General features: G+C 45.6%; 1 protein-coding gene across 10 annotated transcripts in view; it reads right to left on the reverse strand.

Annotated features, from left to right (window-relative positions):
• Positions 1–20366, reverse strand: part of MYO9A (myosin IXA) — a 166143-nt gene that overhangs the window by 124089 nt on the left and 21688 nt on the right. For 9 of the 10 annotated variants that reach the window (XM_085234313.1, XM_085234312.1, XM_085234311.1 and 6 more), the window contains exon 2: positions 11293–12214. In XM_085234313.1, the coding sequence (XP_085090439.1) occupies positions 11293–12135 (843 nt within the window). In that variant the 5' untranslated portion in view covers positions 12136–12214. Of the gene's footprint in view, positions 1–11292; positions 12215–19382; positions 19401–20366 lie in introns of those variants that run through there. The other variant, XM_085234307.1, reaches the window with a different exon arrangement.

The following is a 20366-nucleotide window of genomic DNA, read 5'->3' on the forward strand; positions in this document are numbered from 1 at the left end:
TTTGAGAAGAGTGGATATTGCCAGCGCAGTAAGGCCGCTGTGACGTGCAGCACAGTGGCTGCGTGTGAGCGCTCGGCTGGACTGACCACTGGTGGTTTCCCAAAGCTCAGCACAATCCCAGCTCTGGTTATTACTCCATTCACACCCTCGCGTGTGCCAATATCAGAAAACCCCAGAGCTGTGACCTCCTTATGCTGTAACCGTGCGCTCCGTCAGCACACACGCTCACCCATCCAAGTACGCGTCCGCCCTGCCAATAGCGCAGGCTGATAAGTTTAATTAATAGCCCCGCTTGAAAAACAGGCAAACATCAATAGGAACCCTTCCCCCCAAAAAAATCAATGTGTTTTCTCTCAGCTTTATTGAAATTATTTAGCTTTCCTGTACCAGATGAAAACCAGATGTCCCACAGAGGGAGCGGCTGCACGAGCCAGAAGGAAAAACCAAGGCCCACCCATTCATTACCCCCATATTTCACTCAAGCCATAAGGCTATTTATATTGCATCTCTATTATTACAAATATCGTAATCGTGATGTAATTCTGGAAACCTCAATTTTCTCCTCCGTAGCTGAGGAAAGGAGAAAGCAGCACGCGAGTTGAATGGCTCCAAAAGTTCCTTTGTGCTGCATAAGCACTTTCAAAAGCTTCGCTCAGATTAATGCCAATATTATGGTCTATAATCCCTTTTGAAGCAGACCAAGCCCAGTATTAATGCAGGCTTACTGGCTCTTGGATGCCCACTTGCTGTACTTACAACATGAAAAAAGAAGTTTGTGCACACGAGGCAATTTGGGAAGTATCACCCCATGCACACTCCTGGGAATATTAGTTTTATTCACACCATTTGCATTAGAAATCGAGCTGCATGATGTAAAAAGCCAGAAGTGAGACGAAATGAAGAGTGATTTGCAAAGTTTCTGCTGTACACACGGGCAAAACAGTAGATGATCTGACCTCACTGGATTTTTGCTGTCACACTGGAACAGGCTGCCCAAGGAGGCTGTGGATGCCCCATCCCTGCAGGCATTCAAGGCCAGGCTGGATGTGGCTCTGGGCAGCCTGGTCTGCTGGTTGCCGATCCTGCACATAGCAGGGGGTTGGAACTAGATGATCATTGTGAGCCTTTTCAACCCAGGCATTCCATGATTCTATGATTTTCAGGCATAATTCTCAAGAAGAGCACTGTTTTCTAACCCTTCTGCAAGCTTTGTCAATGTCTTTGCTCAAGGTCTTCTCATCCAATGCTTTTGGCAATAGAGCTCTTGAACTTTAATCAATTGCCCGATAGCCATTATAGAAGCTGCAATTCAGAGCACAGGCCCAGTTTCTTCAATTTGCAGGAAAAGAAAAGCCAATGGGGAAATGAGCCTTGTCATGCTAGATTAGCTGCACAGAAATCAATGATCGATCCCTGTTTGCATACAGGCAACCCATACACAGCCAGCAACACTCAGAACCACAACAGCAATCGCAGGTCGCTGAGCAAACATGGAGCTCTCATTGTGGGCCATTCACTCAATTTATAGAATCACAGAATGGCCTGGGTTGCAAAGGACCACAATGCTTATCCAGTTCCAACCCCCTGCTATGTGCAGGTCACCAACCAGGAGACCAGGCTGCCCAGAGCCACATCCAGCCTGGCCTCAAATGCCTCCAGGGATGGATTTCTTCCAAACAGATGTAACACTTAAAATTCTCCCAACATTAAGCTACTGTTGACGTCCAGTTCCACTCCCCATCGTAAGCCACGAACCCACGAACACACTCAGGCATTCACCAGGACCAAAGCAAGCAAGCAGCAACACCTCACCTTCCCATTAACAGATGCAAGAGTTGCAATAGCAGACAAAATTTCATTGCTAATGACTCTCCAAAATATTTCTGGTATCTGACACAGACGGACGAGCTTTTTCATAACATGAGTAAAGGGGTTTTTTTTGCTATTGTATGCATTCCTCTGAAGCCTGAGAGCTAAGTTCACATCATGCTTTTCAGAAGGAGGATGCCAAACCACAACCCAGCAAACTACGCTGGGTTTTACTTGATTAATCGCTTTGGCCTCCCACATGACACCTCCAAAGCAGTCGTGTTCAGCAGCCCAATCCCTTGATACGTGTGAAATATCAACACCTGGAGCTGAGATGCAGGGGGAGGAGAAACATTTCTGTGTTTTACTTCTCCCTGGAAGGCTGGCTTTGCTGCACATCGGTGCATTGCATTTTGTGGGGCTGATCATTGCTGACTGAGAGCTCTGGGAAGGACAGGATGGAGACGGGAGGGAGCCGAGGCACCGCTGCTAAAACAAAAAGAGCAACCAAATGCAAAAGCTGCACGTTGCATTTGGCAGCACGCTGGGATTAGATCACTGCGGATCCCAGCTTAAGCCCCTTAATAAAGTTCAAACATGAATTTCCTGACTAAGGTAAAAAGCCTGGCTAAAATTTATGAACTGCTGGCAAGTTTACTTCTATCCCAGAGGCCTCCAAATACCAAGAAAACTCTGGCCCACAAATGCAGAGTTCAGGCAGATAATTCAGATACATTCCTCTTTTAGCATCGCTGGAGCTAGAGCTGAGGCAATGAGGAAATAAAATGCAGTGAGAACAAGAAGACACGCCAGTGAAATACGAAGTTTGATTAATCCACAGGAGGCAAATATCCACTCCATGCATTACATGGCCATCACTCCCTGCCAGCAGCGACTTCAGGGCTCGCTCTCATACACGCTGCTGCTGCAGCTGGGCTCAGGCACCAGCAGTGCTATTCTATGGTTCTGCAAACAATCTACTTCACTACTAAGGACACTACTCTCCAGAAAACACCCCTACTTTTTCAGAGCCTTAAACTAAACTGCAAAGTGCTATTTCCAAAGCTCACAAAGTTTATTTTCAATTAAGGAGTGGATATGAGCCTCGCGCAGAGGGACATTTAATTTCCTGCTCTAGGGAGGCAGCCCAAATCTTCCCCAGCTTCACCAGACAGCCCACTCCACCTACCAGCAGCTGATTCCTATCTCTGCCCTGAACAATGCCTTCTAAGAAGCCTCATTGTGCTCATTTCAGAGCCCTTCTGATCTGCAGGGTGAGAAGCATTTGCAGTCCAGAGGAGGATTTGTACAGTCTGGGAACTGGGAATGCAAAGCTTGCAACGCGTGCAAAGGCCAGAGAGAAGCAGAGGCACTGGGATGCAGCACTCAGCAAGCACAAGCTTTCAATGAAACAAGGCTTATCCAGAGGCGGAGGAAATGCCTTGTTATATATGTTACCTGTCACTAACTACCTCACACTGACAGCAACAGTTGCTCTTTCTTATTTTCATCTGTATCTGGAAACAACAATTTCTGCTCTTCAGGATGATTTTCTGCAGCGCCAAGATTGCTTTCACTAAAATATATAAATGCAACACGTAAATCAGTAGTCTCACAGTGAAATTTGAAAACTTTAGGAAGAAAACCCACAGACGATCCCCACTGTTCAGCAAGCAGGGACACAGCACTACCCCCTGTGTCTGCCCCTGCCAGCCTGCATTTCCTAACTCTAAGTATGAAGGAAGCAGTAATTCTTTCAAACAGAAACTAATTTTGTATTTCATTAAAATCAGTTCAATCTCATCCTTGACCAGAGGGAGCCAGAGGGATGCAGTGGTGCTGCTGAACAGCTGTGAGTCATCATTGCCAAAAAAACATAATAACCAAAAAGATGCCACAAAAATTTTATCCTTTCCTTCAATTTTGGTGAAGCTTTACAGGACACAGCATGGCACCACCGACACTGCAAGAGTCACTGTCAAATTCAATTATTTTGGAAGCCAGAGGCTGGACCAGAGCCCTGCCCTCACTATCCCACCCAGCACACAGCATCACCCCTTCCTCAAACACTCCCAAAAGCATTTCTAAGCCAGCCCTCAGCTGTGAGGCAGATGGAGCTCCAACATTTTGCCCTCATCTCACACATGAGCATTTTCATTCACCTGCTTTCCTTCTCATTTGACATCACTCACACGAGTCTTCTCCAAGATTATACAAACTAAATACACCTGCCTACTTTGTGGCCACCTGCAGCTCTGTGTTTCCTATCACGAGTGCTGCACGGGAATCCCACTTCTCTGTTCTTGCTCCCTTCCACCAAACCTGGGGACACTACAGATTTAGAAAACGTTGGCAAAAAATAAAATAAAATCAGGTTTTCTTGTTTTATCTCCGCCAGAAATCACTAATTTTAAACTAAATACATTCAATATTGCTTTAAAAAAAAAAAAAAAAAACAGAATTGATTACAATTACCCAAATTCCTATTTTTTTTACTAGTGCTTGTGGATTATTTGGCTTCTTGGTACCCTTTGTAATGAAGCCAACTGATAACACTTTAAACAATCACAGAATGGCCTGGGTTGCAAAGGCCCACAGTGACCATCTAGTTTCAACTTCCCTGCTGTGTGCAGGTCACCAACCAGCAGACCAGGCTGCCCAGAGCCACATCCAGCCTGGCCTTGAATGCCTGCAGGGATGGGGCATCCACAGCCTCCTTGGGCAACCTGTTCCACTGCCTCACCACCCTCTGGCTGAAAAACTTCCTTCTAATATCCAACCTAAACCTCCCCTGTCTCAGTTTAGAACCATTCCCCCTTGTCCTATCGCTATCCACCCTTCCCTATCCAACGTTTCCCCCTCTGTTTATCCGCTCCCTTCAAGTACTGGAAGGTCACAATCAAGTCTCCCTGGAGCCTTCTCTTGTCCAAGCTAAACAAGCCCAGTTCCCTCTACCTTTCTTCATAATAATGGCTCTCTGTAACTGCAATCCATCCTGCTTTGGTTTGTATGATGCTCACTTTGGAATATAATTTCAATTCTTAAGCAATCTTGCAAATCTCTTTCTCTATTCTTCCTTTACCCATGGTAGTCATTAGGGTTTGGACTCTTGGCAATTGAAACTTACTCTTCTTTTTATGAAATTGCTGAAAACCTGAAAGTAGAACCCCCTTCTGGCTCAGCTTAGCAGGGAGCCATGCAGCTGTAGGCCAAAAGCAAGCAGCGTGCCTCCCTTGCTACAGAGTACCCACCCCACCCCAAAATATCACTAAAAGTAAAGCAGAGGGTGGCAGTGGGTTCTGATCTTAAAAGCTGCCTGGATTCACTATGGTTGCACATAAGCACAAGCACAGTCCCTGCCAGGGACAGTCAGGGTTACTTACGTCACTGCAGGAAAAAGGTGGAACTCTGAAAGAACGAAAGAAAACTCAAGATAAACATGGAAGACAACGATTGAGAATGAATGGTAAAAACAAAGCAATTACCCCAAAATACGTGGCAAGGGGGTAAGAAGCACAGGAGGAAGGGAAAGATGAGATAGGGAAAAAAATAGCATGTTTGGACATGGAGGGTCAACAAACAGCCCTTCTTCCAGCAGAGGTAGAGCTCTGCTTGTCACCCACACTGGGGAAACAAAATAGTTGCCCATTCTTAAAGGTGGAGAAAAAGGGGTTTCTCATAAGCCTGCTTGAATAATGAATCACTTTTCCTGCAGTCATTACAGGTCAGAAATAAGCCTCTCTGTCAATGAAACGTAATAGAATGGACTTTCAGATTCGGGGGGCAATAAAATATTTGATGACAACTGCAAATAACGCAGAAAAAAAAAAGTCAAATTCCATCATCGATGCAGTTGATCTGGATGTTCCACAGACTGTACAGAAAAAAGACTGAGTGATTGAAAACTGCTGAAGCAGATGAATGTCACACTGATACAGAGGCATAAACTGCAAAATACCACATTTGGGAAGCATTGTTGGGAAGCATTTAGTGCAGGGGCACATCTGCGTGCCTCCTTTGTGCTGCTGCTACTGCTGGAGGCCTGCACAAAATCTGCTCATGTTAGACACCATCAGGGTGATCTGTGCCAGGCCCTCTCAGGCTGCATTGGAAGAAGGGAACGTAACGCTCCCATCCTGGCTGCTACGTGAAGCACCCGTGCCTAACTCACAGCACACAGGAGCAAAAGCAACTGGACATATTCTGGGTTAAAAATGATAAAAAGCAAGCAAAGAGACAATATGTTGCCTCTCCCATTCGTACAAAGCCATTTTTAAGATAGGAAAACTCCAGGGCGTATGGTACAACCTCGTAACTTAAAAACAGCACACTGAAAATTGGACCTGGGGTACTAAACTAGATGATCTCATTTCTTTTTTCCAACAGAAAAGATGCAGCTGACAGAGCTGGCTCTACACAGCACTGGAGGAGCAGCTCAGGATGCTCCTCACCCAGCTTTGCATTGGTGGCACGTCCAGCACTGCAGGTCCAGCCGTGCCCAGCTCTTGGAGCTAATGGATGTTTTTCTCCGCTCAATAGCTCTTTGTTCAGCTCTGGACACGTCTGGAAGCACAGCCTGCAGCTCTGGCAGGGGAGCAGTGTCGCACCTAGCTGTGGCCAGCTGCTGCCGGCAGCTCCCAGCTCAGGCAAGGAGGGGAGCTGCCTGCTTCTAGCTGAAGCCAAGCTCCATACACTCAAATTAAATAGCTTTTAATTGCTGCTTACATATGCCTCCAACAATTCAACGAGAACGAAAAAGGAAGGCTGTTAGATTTCCAGGCTGTAAGAGCGAAGCCGTAACTTCCATGCGCACCCGGGACACACACTGGTGGTGTAATAACATGGCTCCAGAAGTTTAAAATCAAATCAAATTTCAATTAAAAAGAGATGACTGCAGTGCTGTTCCTAAGATTCCAACACAACTCCGCACCTACTGGGAAGGCACACAGCCCTGCACCCCTACAGAAAGCTAAATGCTCTTTTACAAAAGCAACTCGAGCCATCAATTCTTCCTTTCTTTTTTTGGCACTGGCTCTCAGGGATGAATGACAGCAACAGCTCCTACGCACAGCCAGCAACATTCGCTGGCCTATCGCTGAAACATTTTTTTGTTATTATTTTTAAACAATTGAGAAATCCCTGCTGGGACGTTCAGAAGATGCTTGCTTACAAACAGCTGCTTAGAAAACGCGTCTGGCTTTTGCAGTTTGCAATGCAGTATCTCTTGTGACAGACAAGATCCCAAGATGTTGGGATCACTACGGGTTGCCTAATAACCCAGTGCCAACTCCTCGAGACCCGGGCACATCCATTACCTCTCAGGGATGTGTGGAAATCTGCTGCTTCTCTGTCTATACTGAAAGGTAAAAAAATGATGTATTCCTGTAATAGATCGAGTTGCACTCAGTCCTTTCCAGCAGTGCTGACACACGGTTGGCTCCTCACTGGGTGGAGGAGAGCACCTGGTGGTCCTGCTGGCTGTGGGCAACACAGGAACTCTCCTCATCTAAAAGGCGTAAAACCATGAAAATATCAAGCTCATCTTGATGCTTCTAGCTCCTTTAATTAAAGGGAAAACAGTATCTTAAACAATTGTCATAAACAAGTTTTGAAAATCGATACTAGTCAGAGCAAAATGACAGCTAGTAGAAAATGCTCCTGCATTACTCCGTATACAAGATTTCAAACACTGTTAGCTTTTCTGGGATTTCTAACACTGTTACCTTCACACTGAAAGCCTATTTATTGCCATCTCACAAGGAGTCTAAGCTTGCATTTGCCCATTAAATGCTTTGTAAAAACAAACATGTATTGTTTACAAAGCTATTTTGCATCAGTTTGCACAGATATATCCCCAAAGTTTAAAGACCCACGGATGCCTCAATACACAACCAAGTCTTCCTAAAAATCAACAGCATGGTGGGTCATAGCATGCACCACGTTCTTTATGTTAGGACTTCAAAAAGACCCAGGTTTCCTGGTTTTTCCCCAGCACAAGTGGTCATAAGGGCTCCTTTGCAATAAAAATGTCCATCACTCATCAGGAGTAACAGGCACCTGAACTATTAGTGCTTATCTGAAACATTAATTTCACCTTCATACCTCACATCCCATCTCACCTTCATGTTGGTATTTTCATCTCTTATTTGGATGGAAGAGAGAGAGAGAGAGAGCTAATCCAGAACAAGCTCATGCTTTTATATGATTGAGGCTTAGCTAATTATTCTACCTCAAGTATCTGGGAATCAAAGTGGGTCCCATAACTTCTCCCCAGCAACTCTCCCACTGCAGAGATAATGCACCATTAAAAATCTTCCTTTGGATAGAAGCATGATCTTTGGAGCTCCATTTTGCTGGTTCAGAGCTGGGAAGCCAGAGCAACTTGTTCCCCAAGCACTCAGAATTCATGGGTGCTGAAGGAATGCTTCACATGCAGCTCCTTATACCAGGCTTAAATGGTTCTGGCCAAGCAGTTCTGACCTTTCTGACCATTGCACCATTGGACTGGAAGCTGTGCATATTTGGGTATGGTGAACTAACGCAGTGAATGATGCCACCAAGAGAGGCTGAATGCTCTGGAAGCTGAATGTATGAGGACCAGGACCACTGCACAGGAAAACCAGAAACCCATCCCTGCATCTGACTGGGGACAGAACACAAAGTGGTTTGAACATGAGGTTGTGGATGCCCCATCCCTGCAGGCATTCAAGGCCAGGCTGGATGTGGCTCTGGGCAGCCTGGGCTGCTGGTTGGTGACCTGCACACAGCAGGGGGTTGGAACTGGATGAGCACTGTGCTCCTTTTCAACCCAGGCCATTCTGTGATTCTATGATACGAACAGATGTGTAAGTTGGAGGTAACGGCTACAAAACTGGCGGCCACCAGTAAAGGACCACTGAATGCACACAAAACATCTCCAATTTGCAGTGCAGTATAAAGAAAGGAGAGTAATTGGCACATGCTGTTTATTGCACAGAGTTCAACTATTTCACAGGAGCCCTGTGAGTAACTGCAGGAGAGACACACCAGTAACTGGAAGTCCTGCAATAACAACACTACTGGAGAGCAAACCTCCTCTGGAAGGAGAATAAAAGCGAAAACATTTCTTGTTCTATATGTTGCCTATTTCTCTCTCTCTAGAAAAAATGCCAAATTCTTGGAGTGAAGTGTTTCACTGAAGGACACACATACAAACCACATGTGCACAAACGCCTGGCATGCTTCGTCGATGCCTTCTTAAATAACATCAGGGCTGGCATCTAAATGAAAAGGAACAATCTATATGGTAATTAAGCAGTGAAGCTATGCACTCCACATCCCTGATGGAGCATCAAGCTGAGCACAATGAAGTTTTCATCTAAAGCATGGCATGAAGTGTATTGGAAACAGAACTACACAGGCAGTTGTTCCTCCGATATCTATGTAGAACATCTGAATCTGAGAAGCTCAGTGTTGGAACTAAATACGGCAGGAGTTCTGCTCTCTGGCAATCCAGCTTTACTGCTACCCTGCTGAAAATGCCATCTTCCATAGGTAAACAGGCTACATAAGGAAATGGGAAACAATACAGAAAAATGCAAAGAAAATCATCTATTCAAACCAGTTCAAACCTTGCCTTTATTTAGAAAAACGTGTGGTATTTCAGTAATATCATTTATCATTAAATGAACAGAGAATTACATCATTTCAGAGATGCTTTGACTAGGCACAAGCGAAGGGATTTGACTGAGGCCGGCCAGCAGAGTAAAACAGCCCTGCACAACCACTCTGAAGAGCACTACTCCAAAGCAAGTTTGCCCATTGAATCCATTAGGAAAAGGGAAAAGACTTCAGACTTATGTCAAATGCACGTCAGAAGGAGGCACCCCTACACCCAGCTCCTGGACAACACCACAGCATTCAGATGACAATAACAGCTTGCCTTGGAAAGCACAGCTTGGACAGAGCTCACAGGAATCTTGTAATGACCTGTGCAAGAAAAGAGCTCCAAAACAATAGCCTTGGGCTATTCCAAAAGGTAAAGCACGAAAATAGCAAAGCTGCAGAAAACCTTGCGCTCGCTACGCTTCCGCTCCCTCCATGCGAGCGTGGCTGCAGAGGTATTCCCAGGCACAGGCTGTGCTCTTGGAAGCGTCCTGCAAGCAGGCAGGGAGCTAAATTGGAATGAGCTCCTCTTATTCGCTGTGCTCTGGTCTCAAAATCCAAAGTTGAAGCACCAACAGGTCTGTCGCTGTGCACTTGCCTCTTAAAAGGCAAGCTTGAATTAAATGCAATTTCATTTTCGATAAACAGAAGGAGAACAAGAGGATCCAAGGAGGCTTCTAAAGGAAGGGAAAAGAATGAAGAAAGAGGAAAAATGATACAGATGTTCAGCAGCCACCACAAACACAAGGAATCAAGAGGTCAACCTGCAAACCATTCTCAAGGTAACGAGCCCTCAGAGCCAATCCTCTTTGCAGATCCTTTTTTAAGGCAATTCTAGGAAGTGAAGGAAAAACAGAGGTATGCACATCTTATCTGTAAGGCTACTTGATTTGTGACTACGTTGAATAGAACTGGCAGACCAGAAGAAACTCTGGATTAACCCAACCTCGGAGTGACCTGGAGGCAGCTGAAGTGCAACAAGAGAAGCGCAGCTGCCAGAACAAAGGAATGCAGAGTTCTGCCCCAAAAGCAAAAGGAGCAGCAGCCAGGATTCCCCGAACCCACAGTGCCCAGAACCCTCGGGCTCACGATGGTATGCAGACAGGGAGAGCTGCTATCACTGCCTGCAGCTGCCAGAACACTTGCACTGCTGCAGGAAGTATGGCCAACATATTCTGAGACACCAGCCAGGAATTAGGATACTCCCAAACAAACAGATGAAAGTTCACTCAGAAATAACAAAAAATGACAATTCTAACGAAAGCTATTTCAATGAATTACATAACAGGCTCAAAGCAAATCAAAGAATGAATTACTGTGTCCCACCTTTAGACTTCCATATCTGTAGAGGTAACACTGCGGCTTGTTCTATTTCATTTCCTTACCAGAAAGGCCCTCAGAAAATAACAAGTCATATAAGCTAAACTAGGTACTGATGACCAGAAAATAAACTTTTGGCTATTAAAATTCCTCTTGAACTATCCCCCAGCTCAGTGAAGCATATAGGAAAAAAAAATACCTATATGCTACAATGCCATGAATTCAGTCTGCAATGTACAAAAATAAAGGTTACTGGCAATTCATGAAAGAGTACGAAGGAACACTCGGGCGAAAACAAACGCATTAATGAACCTGTCAAAGCCATTTGCTGTGATTCTTTTCCCTTTTCTGAATCATGTAGAATTCTCCACGCTGAAAAGAAACCTCCTGTTATTGCTCATCCTGTTGTAACTCACTTTTATTATCAGCGTTTACCGGGCAGTCTCGTAATAAAACCGCAACTACTTGGGTTTTTTACACCATGAGAAACTTTCCACGCTGCTATCATTTCCATCTTACCTCAAGCACTGGTCCAGCTCCAAGAATAATCTGTTCGACTCCGCTAGCAAATCCTTTCTGGCTGAGGGCAGTGAGGTGATGAATCAGAAAGTTTGTGCTCTGCGTCTTCCCCGAGCCGCTCTCCCCTGAAATCACGATGCACTGGTTCTTCCTGCGCTGAAGCATGGCGTGGTAGGCCACATCTGCCACGGCGTAAATGTGGGGCTCCAGCTTGCCCAGCTGATGGTTATCGTACATTTTGACATACTTAGGGTTATAAATAGGTAGAAACTTGAACGGGTTGATAACTATGAGGATGCTGCCTACATAGGTGTAGATTTTCTCTTGCTTAAAGCGGTTTCGGAGGTTCTCCAGGAGCGTTTTCTCGTTCAAGTCAGGCAGGCCGCACAAGTCATCGTAGTCCTTCTGCTGTGGCTGGGGCAGGAAGCCCCGCTCCACCATCCTGCGGCGCTCCTCCGTCACCCGCAGCCAGGACTGCAGGCTGCCGTAGTGGATGGAGCCATCGAGGTTCTTCTCCCGCAGGAGGAAGCGGTAATCCTCGCCGCTCGTTCGGTTCTCGAGAGCCATGCGAGGCCACAGCATCATGCGCTGGACCGGGCAGTCGGTGGGGTTGAGGATCCATTCCTCCCCACCAAACTCCTTCACTTCGGCAAGGACGTAGCATTTTGTTTTCTCAAGCTGGAGTTTATTGATGAGCGAATCGATCACCTCGGCAGCAGTGGAAGTTTTCCGGGCGGTGATGGGGCAATAGATGGTCCCTTCGGCGATGCTCCCGGGGTAGATGTGCAAGGTGTACTCGCTGTCTTCAAAGCGTCGTCTGCCTCCAACATCATTCACACTCATATTGGATCCTTTCCCATCAGTACCTGCACTGCATAGTTGGGACGGGCCTGGACGTTGTCAGGTCATCATGCTATCAACACTGAAATTGGAGAAAAAGAAAGAGATTAAGCTCAAATGCTGCCCACTTCAGGCACATAAACAGGAGGGGGAATGGCTGTTTACGAGAGTGGATAGCGATAGGACAAGGGGGAACGGTTCTAAACTGAGACAGGGGAGGTTTAGGTTGGATGTTAGGAGGAAGTTTTTCACCCAGAGGGTGGTGAGGCACTGGAACAGGTTGCCCAAGGAGGTTGTGGATGCACCATCCCTGCAGGCATTCAAGGCCAGGCTGGATGTGGCTCTGGGCAGCCTGGTCTGCTGGTTGGTGACCTGCACACAGCAGGGAAGTTGAAACTAGATGGTCATTGTGGGCCTTTGCAACCCAGGCCATTCTGTGATTCTATGATTCAGGCTCACCACTACTCAGAGCCACCCACATCACCTCAACCTTTTGCTAGTTTTTCCCTGGCCCTGAGGCATCAAAGATGCAAGTAGTCCCCCTGGTATTCCATCCATTCTCATTTTTACTAAGAATAAAATCAACACAAAAAGCATTCCTTTGGGAACAACACAGCAGACAGCATGCTGAACCAACACTACACAGTGCTCATGCCAAATGGTGCTTCGGTTTTATCAAACATCACTACCAAATAGCTCATATGGGAGTTAGTGCCTCTATTTCTATGTTTACAAGTTTCATGCAAACCTAAGGCAAGCATCACCCAACCATGACCTTGGAAAACTTTGGTTCTCCCAACACTCACTTCCCTTTGCACATAAACTATGGATTTTCTAGAGCCTCTAAGAGAACTCATCCTACCTTAAACATAAAATGCTGGCTTAAGAAGCTTTAATGAGCCACCTTAAGGGCACGTCCCAGCCAAACAGAAAATGCTTTCTCTGTCAATTCAAAGGCCCTTCTGACAAGCATTTAAAATGACTCTTGAAACAATGATTTATTTGCCTAGTCACAAGTTCAAAAACTGCCCGTGACTCAGCTCTCATGAGGTTCAAGTTGTCTCAAACTGGAAATAGATTTAATTCCTTCACCAGTTCAAGAATCGAAACTGCTGATAAGCCCGATGCTTTGCTGCAGCACTAACAGAATGAGGATCTTGCACTGATTTCTTTTACCCACTCCTACCGCTGCTCTGAAATCAGCCTGTGACACAACACCAAATTACTGTGTACTGTTAGGGCGCCCGACGCTCTCAAATCTTAGCTGCTTTGCATTAAGACAAAACGACTACTCATCTCTCCTGGGAACCTGGTCCCTGCCCCAGATCCATAACCCCACAGCAGTGGATATAACCTTTTTTCTCCCAACCCATTAGGGCTCTAACAGTGGCACTTCTGCATCCACAAGTCCACCTTCTCCCAACGTGTCCACATTAACAGCAGGTATGACACATTACAGCCCACTCACTCATGCATTTTTATTTCTCTCACACTGCCTAAAACCCACGAAACTCAAACCTCTGGTGCTGAAATATCAAATATAGGTAACTTCTCAAACTTAATACCCAGGAAGACAAAACACCCCACCATCAGCCCCAAATAAATGCCATTCCAGAGCCAGAGGTCCTCAGCCCCCCAGCAAGTCACAACAAGCTCAAAATTCCCCTCAAAGATCTTCATGTAATTCCACTATCAAGACAGAAGAGAGGTGAAATTTCATACAGATAAAGGTTTGTGTGATGTCCAGGCTCATGCTGAGCTTTTCATTGAACATCAAGAAGGTGTTCAGTGTAGTTAAAAGAAGTGTCAAAACCCACACTGGGTCTGGGATGCACCTGAGCTCCAGGTATTTGGAATTGGGTATTGGTACTCATTTCAAACTCACCCTGTCCTTGTGTCCCAACACAACCATCAGAACTCAGAACTGCACCGCTGGAGACTGGGATATTTAATTCCTTACACACATTTCCAATATCCTCGAATGAAAAGCATTATTTTATGCTGTACCACTGCATTGTTTCTCGCACCCATATTTCATGGGGTATATTATCCCTAGCCACATGCTATACGAAGCAGAGAAATTAATATGTCACAGTGAAATACATCAGCTGGGAAGCACTCCAGCTGCTTTCCTATAGGTTTAGGATAGGCACAGATGCAGCAGGGATGATGTCAGACTGTGCTGCATTGGGCTTCCTTTGTCCAGCTCTGAGCCTCCAGTATCAGCTTTTCTTTAAGGAGGAAAAAACACTCAGTAACTCCTCATCGAGACTTTCTTTCAAAGCTTACCATGAGATGGTCAGCTATTTTTATTCAAGTTATCTGAGCCTATCAAAGGCTGCTGACTCACGTGAGAGCTGCAAACAATATCTCAAGTTAATCACTTCGGGCAAAACCACACTGCCTCCTCCTTCCCCTACACACTCACAAGCTCGATAAAGCAGCCTGCCTCTCTCCCCAGAATTTTTTTTCTTCCCAATAGGAGCTGAGTCCACACGGCCCCAGCAGCACAGCAAACATCACCTGCACCCAAACAGCTCTGTATCTGCCAGAAGGCAGAGCCAAGCACCAGCCCTCTGCAGCACGCAACGCCAGGCGCTTCCATCCAGCATGCCGAAATTTGGCGAGGTGAGAAAGTGAAGAGGTGTTAATTTGAGCCTTATAAATCCCCACAAGGCTCACTACGTGATTTACTCTTAATGACATTAAACACGTCTCGGAGCATTGCGCCGGGTCAGAGAAATGTTAATGAAGGTAATTGCCTGCGGTCTCCCAGCCACCGATGGACAGGAGCCTGGCTCTGCTCAGCATCTAACACAGCTCACATGGGCAGTGAGTTTTACAACATACAAAACATCATCTCCCAAGTGAGAGGCTGCAAACTAAGCCTCGTATCCTCCTGCATTACAAAGCAGATTCACATTTACAGGTATTTAGGAGCAGAGGATCCCACATAAGAATCACAACAGCAACCTGCTGACCAGCTGGCTGAAAGAAAACACGTATTAAAATTATGATGGTCAACTAGGCTCTGAGTACATGCTAAGCTTGTAAGTGGTGGTGTACATCTACACTACAGGCAGTCTCTTATTAGTTGACCATAACGTGGTTAAAGTTTAAGGCAAACATGCTTTCTTAAAGGAAATAAATATACAGTAGTATATTGGGAGTGCTTTTGTACTGGGGAGTGCATTCTGAAGCAAGTTTTATTCTGTAAGCAACATCACGAGTGAGAATGGTTGCATTACCTTTGGGAAGTCCAAAAAGTAGGGAGAAAAGGAGTCTGGAGCCTCTGTGATTATGTATCACCACAAAGAGCAGAAGTGCAGGCTTTCAGTTGTGCTATTTCCTGCTTTTCTGCTCAGAAAGACATTTCTCAGTATTTTCCTTTTCAGGGACAATGTAAGCAGCACGTGGCAAAAAGCCAAAATAAGCTGTCCACTGGAAGCATCAGTACCCGCTATAAATAATCTGAGACAGCTAAAGCTTGAAATGATGGCCAGGGCTTGCCAAATACTGGAGAACTGGAAAAAAAGGAGAGCAGTGTCAATGCTGAGGCTGCTAGAGGGGCAGTTCTGGAAGCAAAGTTCATTTACAGTAACAGCAAGGAGTAACTACAAAAATAGAGAAACTTGCTTCCCTTTCCTAATCCTCAGACAACTGCAAAGCCCCGGCTGCTCGAGCTGCATCCCTGCACCAGAATGCACACCATGTGCAGCAGAAACTCCTCAAGCAGATAACTTAATCTGAGACAGCCCGTTGAAACATGCTGCACTGCTTAATCTGAATTTACTGGCATAGGAGCTCTCTGAATTTCTCTTCGGCAGCAACAGAAGGCAGACAGAGCAACCCCCAGCAGTGAGCTGGTACCGGACCGGCGCATCTGTCACAGCTGATGCCATCAAAACTACGGATTCAGGAACGGCAGAAAAGCCCACCATGATGCCAAATGTCTCCTTGCACAGGGAGGAGAAAGATAAGGGTAGTTTCCTTAATTTACGAACAAAAACATTTATAAAAACATGCAGTGTTTCAGTCATCCAGAGCACAGTTCTACAAACCATTCAGACATCAGTACAATGCTAATCCTCCTCTTTTAACAGCCTCTCTCTTCTTTGCTTATCCTGGTTTTCCTCTTCTTATGATAGAAAAATGAATATTGTAGCTTAATCATCTACCTCAGAACAGCCCAAAGAACCTCAGGTTGTAGGTACATGGGCATTGCCACCTCAAAGTACCATGTCTGTACCTGGGTATTGGTGGGGGAGGACAGCAGGAGCACAGGGGACTGCCTTGCAGTAGAATTGCTGCAAGGTCTCCATAAGAGAATTAAAGTAATTCTTTTGGGGTTTGCAATTGGGAAAAGTAAGATTTCTGAGTGTTCCAGTGCTGGCTTGCAATCACAGCTCAAATGGAGTTCAGAAGGAAGAACAAACGTGGACAGCAAAGAAATCAGCACTCCAAGATTCTCTATATACAGAGAAAAGCCCTTATGTACAAATGCCAGAGGAGCATGCTTGGTCTGACAGATGTCAAGCAAGAACCAACACACAATGCCAGGGACACCTAAGAGAAGTGCTGAACCTTCACTCCCCATCCCACAGCAAACCCGAGTGATTCTGTAAATAACCCCTCGGTCCCTGCAACCCAAGGCGGACTCATAAACATCAAAAGAAGTTGTTTCTGTGGCTGATATTGTCATAATAAGAGAAGAGAAACCATGCTTGGCCAGCACTAAGCAACATCTCTCTGGTAAGGGAGGAGGGGAAGGCAGTGAAAGTATCTCTGCAAGCAGAGGTCAGCCCCACCAGCACACCTTGGGGGTCAGGAGTACACAGAGCCCCCAGTAAGATGCCCAGAATATGAAAGAAGAAGCTGTGGATACACAGCTAAAACCACGTCAACAGTTCCCAAAGACTCCTGGTTGCCCTTACTGAGTGTAGCCTGAAATAGGATGAGAACACTTCATAAGCTGTCCCTAAGCTCGCCGGCTTTTCCACTGACTTGAAAACCGAGAGATGTCATCTCAGCCTTGTTTTCCCTTCTTTTTATTTTTTCTCAGCAACTTGATTATTCCCCTCTGTCCTAAACAGAGACCCACACCTCAGCTTGTCGCATGGAAGCTTCTCCACGACAGCAGCACTTGCCCTGTGTGCAGTGCAGGTCTGTCTTCTCTTCCTGAGGTACACCCTGTTTGCTGTGCTTGAATCTTACAATTCTTCCTATTTAAGAGGCCTGTGGATACACAGAATACCTCAGCAGATGATTCCAAATCCTGGAATTACCCAACATTTTGAGGTTTTGCTATTCCCCTGTGGTCCAAGAGCTATGAATGCTGCTCAACAGCCTTTTTCCTAGCAGCTCCAAGCAGAGCCAGGACACTGCTATCCCTTAACCATCCTCTTGCTGATGTACTGCGTGGAAATCTGCTGGGCGGTAGCAGACCTTTTTTCTAAGACAAAATGGAAAGGAAAAAAAAAAAAAATCACAGGAAAAACTGTTGCAAAACAGTTCCTAGAGGCCGTTGAAAATGGTTCCTAGGAACAGGGAGCTGACTTAAGGCATGAATAATATCACAATCGCTTACTCTTCCCCTTAAGGTCAAAGCACCTTCTGTGCAGAGAATGAATCAGTGTTCAAGGAATTAATCACAGCCATGCTGTGAATGAAGCTCTTGTCTGCAGGGTTCCTGCCTCGCTCGCTGGAGAAGCTGCAGTAGGCACAGATGAAGGCCTGCTAAAACGGAGCAAAAAGGGCCCGCAGGAAGGCATGCTGAGGTCTTGTGATGGAGGAAACTGAATGGGAGAAGTGATTTCCATCTCTACTTCCGTCATAGGCTTTCTGCATGATGCTGGGAGGCGAGAAGTGTGGTGCAAACAAAGCAAGTTACCGACGGCCACGGATGTTCCTCTTTCTTCTGCTCCCAAACTGAGTCACTGCAGCCTGGTTCCTGGAAATGCTACAGTTCTTCTGAAACTCCACGCACTGAAATAGCCTGCTTTCTCATGGCACACACCCAGCAGTTAGCACTTCCTGGCTGATACTCACCATGCCCCCCTCCCTGTACTTCATCTACAAAATCACATCAGAGTGAGCAAGGACACCAAGGCTGGGTATTTAGCAGGTGAGCATCGTCACTAAAAGCTCTGTTCTGACCAGGGATGCCTGGTGATCGAGCTGGCACTGGGCACCCGGCTCTCCATCTGCTCCCTGGGTCCTTTCTTCTGCAGTGCTCCCTAGCTTATGAAAGTCAGAAGTCTGAAAAATAGAAGGTTATCCGTGTAATGCTACAGTTTATCTTCTAAATTTAAATCGGAGCGACCACAGATGAAAAGACAGAGTGGGTCTGGTCTTCAGAAGCAAAAACCCAAAGGACCACAAGGGCTGGAAAGTGCAGCCAAGAAAAAATAAAGGATAAAATCAAAAGAAGTGCGCCGATGCTCCCCTTTAACACAGCCATCATAGATCCCAGAATTATTTGCTGAAGAACTATGAACTCAAACACAGCATCTTCCTATTGCTTCCCCCATTCCTGGAGACACTGAAGGCCATGCTGGGCAGGGCTCTGAGCACCCGATCAACATGCAGACATCCCTGTTTCTTGCAAGGGAGTTGGACTGGATGGCCTCTAAGGGTCCCTTTCAATTCTAAGGATTCTATCATTCTATCATCTCAGAAGAAATATTACTCATATTTTTGTTAGCAGCCAGAGTGGTCAGATTGTGAACATGAAGAAAACAGTGTTTACACTAAAAGTCTTATGGAACCTGCTAAAAATGAAGGACAAGCAGCGCTGGAGCAGAGAGATACTGCCAAGCATCTTGCTGAGAATGCCTCACCAGCCCCAAAACAGTCCCAGAGAATACCTTCTGCACAGCTTAGGGATTACAAAGGCATTAAGTACAAGATGCTTCTATCCTGGAAGAGCCCAAGAAAAAAAAGCCTGGGAAATGATGAATCCTGCATCTCCTCACCAGCCCTGCAGGCACCAATGTCAGGAGAAACCTGGCTGAGGGATTCAACCACAGCTTCAGCAGAGGAGGCTTCACACTTTGTCCAGAACAAATACCTGAAATAAGAGCTGGGCAAAGATGAGTCATGCCTGTCCAGGAGCTATTAACCTCATACAAATGCATTACAGTAGTAGCTAAATGTCACTGCAACACTGCATTAGAACATTTCACAAGATAACTGAAATAGGGGGAAAAAAAAAACAGATTTCTGTATTCTAGTTGCAAGAATTAATTTACCATTCTTGAATAGCATCATTGTGATAACTTGAGGCTTGGGATGTTTGTTTTTTTCCCCCAAAGGATCTTAGGGACGTTGATGTTATCTGGCAGAAGGTAACACAACCTGACCGCAGAGCCAAGTTGAAGTGCAGTAGTGCTGGAGAAGCTGTAACTTCATGACTGATGGTCTCATCCCTCATGTTGCAGAGCCTGAAGCAGTGAAAAAGGGATGGTTTTACAGCTTCTTCACAGAAAACTCTTTTTAGCTATCAACATTATTCAATAAAATACTCCAGCATTCCTAACTCAATTTTACTACACTGCACAAAAATTACTACCCATCTGCTCCCAGAGACTCCTCAATTCAGAAACCTTGAGCTTGCTGTTCTCTAAATGACATTTCCAACTCTCCTACCGATAGAATACATCCTGCTAATGCACACTCCAGGATTAGATCCAAAGATAAAGTGCAACTCTCATTCAGTTTAAGCCTCTTTTTTTTTTTTTTTTTTTTTTTTTTTTTAACATTTTAGGTAAAACATATCTTTTAATAAATAGAAGTTTAAACATCTAGAGCTTAAAAATAAAAAAAAAACCCACAACCCTTTCCTGTTCCATCTGTCTCTGATTTGAGCTGTGGGCGCTCAGAGGCATCAAAGACCTTCAGCTTAAGCCATCTGCAAATCCCAGCGGCTGCCGCCACATTTACTTTCCCTCCTCTCCAAGCACTCTTGCAAATGTCATTTCCAAGCAGCAGTTTCTTCTGCTCTGACTTTCACTTCCGAAATACAAATCAACAAGGCTTGGACACCATCCATCCAGGTTCTTTCCAAATCCTCCAAATCCTCCAATGCATTTCCATAGCACTACGAATGGAGGCAGCCCCCAGCTCACTGCTGAGCGCCTGGGCTCTGCCTTCCTGTTTGCCACTTCTGCTTGTTCCACCTTCCCGTCCGCAATCTGCCGATGAAATCATTTCCCAAAAGACAATAATCTCTTCTG

This window comes from Meleagris gallopavo, chromosome 12 (genome assembly GCF_905368555.1).
Source record: "Meleagris gallopavo chromosome 12, MGAL_WU_HG_1.1, whole genome shotgun sequence".
NCBI classification, from domain to species: Eukaryota; Metazoa; Chordata; class Aves; order Galliformes; family Phasianidae; genus Meleagris; species Meleagris gallopavo.